Raw genomic sequence first — 5,701 nt, forward strand, 5'->3', positions numbered from 1 at the left:
ATTGCTTGAACTTTTCTCAACTTCAGGCTTCAGGAGGACCTTGATGAGCATTTTCTTTTTATTGGGTAAGTCTTTGTGATTGTGTGGAAACTTTAAACAGCAGTTTTTTCCCCAAATAAATGCTTTTCTATACCTTTTTATATTGCTTTTAGTTTTAAAAATGTACTGTTCTCTGGGCAGTTTAAAAAGAACTGATTTGTTCCGATGTCTGGAGTGTTTGATCTGATGTTTTTATTTTTTTGTTCACATCAAATTTTAGGGTTTTATTTACTAAACTCTCCACAAAATGGTTGAACTACAATTTTATTTAGGGTTATTTCAATAGATGGATAAAATGGGGGTGATTTTATACTCTAAACTAGAAACAATAATGAAATCTGGGTTATTTTTGAATACGTTTTATATGAAGAGTCTTGTCTAAAACCGTTGTTATAAACCAGATTCAGGTGTGTAATCCAGAAGCACAATATGTTTACTGCTCAAAGCAGATAGATTTTAATGTTGATTTTTTTGTATGTCATGAGAATTTTCGAATTCTTCCAAAGAACAACTAGAAAATCTTAAACCAAAATGTTTAAACCACAGTTTCTTTATTTTTTGCACCCTTATAACGTCTTTTAACCTATAACTAAACATTAAATTATAAGACTCTCGAGATTTAGTTCAATGTAACTTTTATAGTTAAATCTACGGTTTTCTTAACTTTAAGACATTTGTTTTTAGGATTGTGTTCATGCCTTCGTCACTACATCCTTGTTAATGAGCCGATGAGTTGGTCTGATGCTCAAAAATACTGCCAAGAAAACTACGCTGACCTGGCCACAGTGGACAACATGGAGGACGTGAGTCAGCTGATTGCAGCTGCTGGCAGCTTCAGTGGATCAGTGTGGATCGGTCTGTATGACCAGTCGCAGAGCTGGGAGTGGTCAGCACCCGGTGGTTTTGAACAGGCAAGCGACACTATTGAGTGGAGCTTCAAGCCAGTTTATTCCAGGAATCAGTGGGAGTTATGTGGCGCTCAGATTAAAGGTGTCTATTACGAATATTACTGCAATGTCTCACAGCCATTTGTGTGCTATAGCGCAAGTCAAGGTGGTGAGTAAAGGGTTACCTATTTTACTTCCTATTAATAAAGAAAAGCAACTTTATATTGATTAATACAAATAGTCTATTGGTAAATGTTCTGTCCATCCAAACATCCACTAGTCACCTTTACCCACTTCTTCCTTTTCGGGTCGCTGGTGCCTTTATCTAGCCAAACCAGCCAGTAATGAGCACAAGTCAGTGTTTCTCTTGTGCCGGTCCCAAGCCTGGGTAAATGGTGAGGGTTGTGTCAGGAAGGGCATCTGGCATAAAACACTTTTGCCAAAACTATAATGTGCGTTCATCAAAGTGAAACCATACCGGATCGGTCGAGGCTCGGGTTAACAATGACCACCACCGATACTGTTGACAAACAGGGTGCCAGCGGAAATTGTGCTATTGTTAGTCAAAGACCACGAGAAGGGAAACGTGTCAGGAGACAGAGGGAGAAGAGGAAAGCGAAGAATGTAGGACTGAGGGTTGCAACTCTAAATGTGGGGACAATGACAGGCAAAGGTAGAGAGCTGGCTGACATGATGCAGAGAAGGAAGGTAAATTTTATGCATGTCCAAGAGACCAAGTGGAAGGGCAGCAAGGCTCACAGCATTGGAGCAGGGTTTAAACTGTTTTACCATGGTGTGGATAGAAAGAGAAATGGAGTAGGGGTGGTCCTGAAGGAGGAGTTAGCTAAGAATGTTGTAGAGGTGAAGAGAGTGTCAGATAGGATGATGTCCCTGAAGGTAGAAGTAGAAGGTCTGATGCTAAATATTGTCAGTATTATGCTCCACAGGTTGGATGTGATGTGGAGGAGAAAGATACATTTTGGAAGGATCTGGATGAAGTGACAGAGAGCACTACCGGGGAGGAGAGAGTGGTGATTGGAGCACAAGTGAATGGCCATGTTGGTGAAGGAAACAGAGGGGATGAGGAAGTGATGGGTAGGTTTGCTGTCAAGGAAGGAAACTAGGAAGGACAGATGGTGGTGGATTTTTCCAAGAGAATGGAAATGGCTGTAGTCAACACCAATTTCCGAAAGAGGGAGAACAAAAAGTGACCTATAAGTGGAAGAAGGTTTACGTAGGTTGACTACATTCTGTGTAGAAGAGGAAACCTGAGGGAGATTGGGGACTGTAAGATTGTGGATTGTGTGGCCAGACAGCATCAGATGGTTACGTGTAGAATGACTGCTGTTGTGAAAAAGAGATAAAGAGTAAAATCAGAGAAGAAGACCAAATGATGGAAGATGAAGAAGGAAGAATGTTGTAAGAAATTCAGAGGAGCTGTTAAAGGTTCTGGGTGGTAAGAAAGAGCTTCCAAATGACTGGGCTGCTACAGCAACAGTAATTAGAGAGACAGGTAGGAAGGTACATGGTGTGTAATCTGGACAGAGAATGGAGGATAAGGAAACCTGGTGGTGGAATATTTACCTGCAGGATCCCGTTCAAAGAAAGAGGTTAGCCAAAAAGAAATATGACAGTGGGAGGATGGAAGAGAAGAGACAAAAACATAAGGAGATTGTCAGAAAGTCAGGGTTTCAAATTCAGAGTATAGCCAGACAACAAGAGTGTAACACCCCCCCCCCCCCCCCCCCCCCAAATCTTTATTGAGTTGCAGCTGCTGGGGGAAGTCAGGGTCCAGCTGCGGTGACAGGTCCTCACAGGCAATAGGGAGAGAGTTGCCTGTCAAAGTCTGCAAAGATGATGTCACCAGCAGTGGAGCAGAGCAGCTGCAGAGGAGTGCTGCAATAACGTGGTTTCTGGGAGCATATCCGAGAGCGGGGTCCGAGAAACAAAGCAGGGTCAGGAACAGTGGGTCAGAGTTCCAATAATAATCTAAAGAGGGTGATCCATGAGCTGTGGTCATAGAGACAGAAGAAGAGGTTGTTACAGAGGATGTGATCATGGCATGAAGATGCAGAGACGTGAACAGAGGGGGGGGGGGGGCAAGCATAGTCCGCTGATAATGACAGAGATGCAATGTAGAGAAAAGAGGGAGTTCGCAAAAGCAAAGCAGAAGGCGTATGATGAGTTGTATGTGTGGCTGGACACTAAAGAGGGCGAGAAAGTCTTGTACCAATTGGCAAGACAGAGAGATCAGGTTGGACAGAATGTGCAGCAGGTTAGGCTTGTTAAAGATGGGAATGGTAACGTTCTAACGAGTGAGGAGACTGTGACTGGAAAATGGAAGGAGTACTTTAAGGAGCTAATGAATGAAGAGAATGAAAGAGAAAGAAGAGTAGAGGTCATAGAAACTGTGGACCACGAAGTGGAAAAGATTAGTGACGGTGAAGTCTGGAAAGCTCTGAAAAGAATGAAGAAGGGGAAAGCAGAAGGACCTGATGACATACGTACCAGTGAAGGTTTGAAAATGTCTTAGAGAGATGGCAGTGAGATTTTTGAATCAAATACTCAATGGCATATTTGAGAGTGAGAAAATGCCTGTGGAATGGAGAAGTGTGCTTGTGCCCATTTTTAAGAACAAAGGTGATCTACAGAGTTGTAGCATCTACAGGGGAATTAAGTTGATGAGCCACACGAAAATCTGGGAGAGAGTTGTGGAAGCAAGACTTAGATAAGAGGTGACTTTTTGTGAGCATCAGTATGGTTTTATGACTAGAAAGAGCACCAGATATGCCATCTTTGCATTGAGAATGCTGATGGGGAAGTACAGAGAAGGTCAGAAAGAACTCCAGTTTGTCTTTGTGGATTTAGAACATGCATGTGACAGGGTTTCGAGGGAGGAGGTGTGGTATTGCATGAGGAAATCTGGAGTGGCAAAGAAGTATGTTAGACTGGCACAGGAGATGTATAAGCAGGGATGAAAGTAAGCCGGTACGGCGTACCACTAAAAGAATATGTGCTGGTACGCAGTATCTGGAAGAGATGGGAGCGACTGTCTGCTGTAAAGCCGTCATTCAGAACCAGTCACGGTTGCACTTTGGGTCCAAATAGATTCACTAGCAATAAGCAGTCTAAAACACGACTTAGTCTGTTAATAAATAGCTGTTTTTCTGATTTCAAATTGTTTCTGAACTGATTGTGCTATGCTGGAGCCTCAATTCTCTAGCTTCTCTCCCATTGGAGCACGAGGCTTTCGTCAACGGCCAGCCTTTAAAATGTTCACCACTACATTTATTGTCTGTCTGCTTGTTACAAAATATCCCAATTAAAAGCAAAGAGAGATTAATCGTGTTTCATATTATTCTGCTCAATTTCAACAACACAACACAGCTTGAAAACACTGCTTATGACCGGAGATTTAATTTATGCTACACGCGAGCACATGTGCATTTACCTCCAAAACACAGTGGTTGCCAAGGGGATTGGTGCATTCGATTTAATGAACTGGGTCGTTTTACATATGTGGTGCACAGACGTTAAAACCTCCACTTGCATTTGGGACAGGACAAACAATACATCATCTATAGACCTTAAAATAAAAACTCAAAATTGATTAATTGAGTACAAGGCAAGTGGAGGAAGAAGCCTTCCTAATAAGATGAAGAAATTGCTTGTGGCAGTGGATACATTGTCAGCAAGTAAAACAGACTGTGAGAGTGGGTTCAGAACCATGAACAATATCATCACTGAGATACACTGAAGAGGACAAGTACTTCTCTGTGGAAAATCTTTTAAGTGTTATGTTTTGACAGTGATGAGACCAGCTATGTTGTATGGTCTGGAGACAGTGGCATTGACAAAAAGACAAGAGAAAGAACTGGAAGTGGCTGAAATGAAGATGTTGAGGTTCTTCTTAGGAGTGGCAAGGATGGAGAAGATTAGGAATGAGATCATCAGAGGTACAGCACAGGTTGAACAACTGGGAGATAAAGTTAGAGAGACCAGACTGAGATGGTTTGGACATGTCCAGAGGAGGGAGAGTAGGTATATTGGTAGAAGGATGTTAGAAATGCAGCTGCCTGGAAAAAGACAAAGAAAAGGTCAAAAAGGAGATATATGGATGCAGTTAGAGAGGATATGGAGGTAGATGGAGAGAGGACATAGGATGCAGAGGACAGAGTGAGGAAGAAGGATGACTCGCTGTGGCAAACACTGAAGAGGGAAAAGCCGAAAGAAGAAGAAAGAAGAAGGTGCCTATGTCTAGTCGTCAAAGTGTGAGAGGCGGGATACACCCTGGACAGGTCTCCAGTCCATCACAGGGCCACATAGAGACAAACGAGACCAACAACCATTCACTCTCTCACTCACACCTAGGGACAATTTAGAGTTACCAATTTAAATATTTGTAGTTTCCATTTCATCAACTCATTTATCATATGTTGAATTGTGAAAATTAAGAAGTATTTTTTTTAGATGTGTGTTTTTGTGCAAATAATACTTGAACATGTTTTTTTTCCCCAGTTCATTCTACTAAGACATATGTCTTCGTAAATGAATCAAAGACGTGGTTTGAGGCACAGACCTACTGCAGGCAGCAGTACACAGACCTGGCAAACGTGTTGACACTAACTGACAATGAAATGGTTACAAAAGTGACACCAGCTACGACCACAGCTTTTACCGGCTTGTACAGATCCACCTGGAAGTGGTGGTCTGATGGCACTATCCACGTTATTGATCACTGGGCACAAGGACGCCCACAAAGCAGAACTGGAGAC

At 42.3% G+C, this 5,701-nt stretch overlaps 1 protein-coding gene across 1 annotated transcript in view; it reads left to right on the forward strand.

Moving 5' to 3' along the window:
• Positions 1-767: 767 nt before the first annotated feature.
• The window catches only part of LOC119420235 (putative C-type lectin domain family 20 member A), a gene marked incomplete at its 3' end in the record, with an annotated part of 16,973 nt that continues 12,039 nt past the window's right edge, over positions 768-5,701 (forward strand). The window contains exon 1 of the mRNA XM_037687626.1: positions 768-950. Within this exon, the coding sequence (XP_037543554.1) occupies positions 768-950 (183 nt within the window). The remainder of the gene's footprint in view (positions 951-5,701) is intronic.

This window comes from Nematolebias whitei, chromosome 1 (genome assembly GCF_014905685.2).
Source record: "Nematolebias whitei isolate Nwh7 chromosome 1, NemWhi1, whole genome shotgun sequence".
Classification (NCBI taxonomy): Eukaryota; Metazoa; Chordata; class Actinopteri; order Cyprinodontiformes; family Rivulidae; genus Nematolebias; species Nematolebias whitei.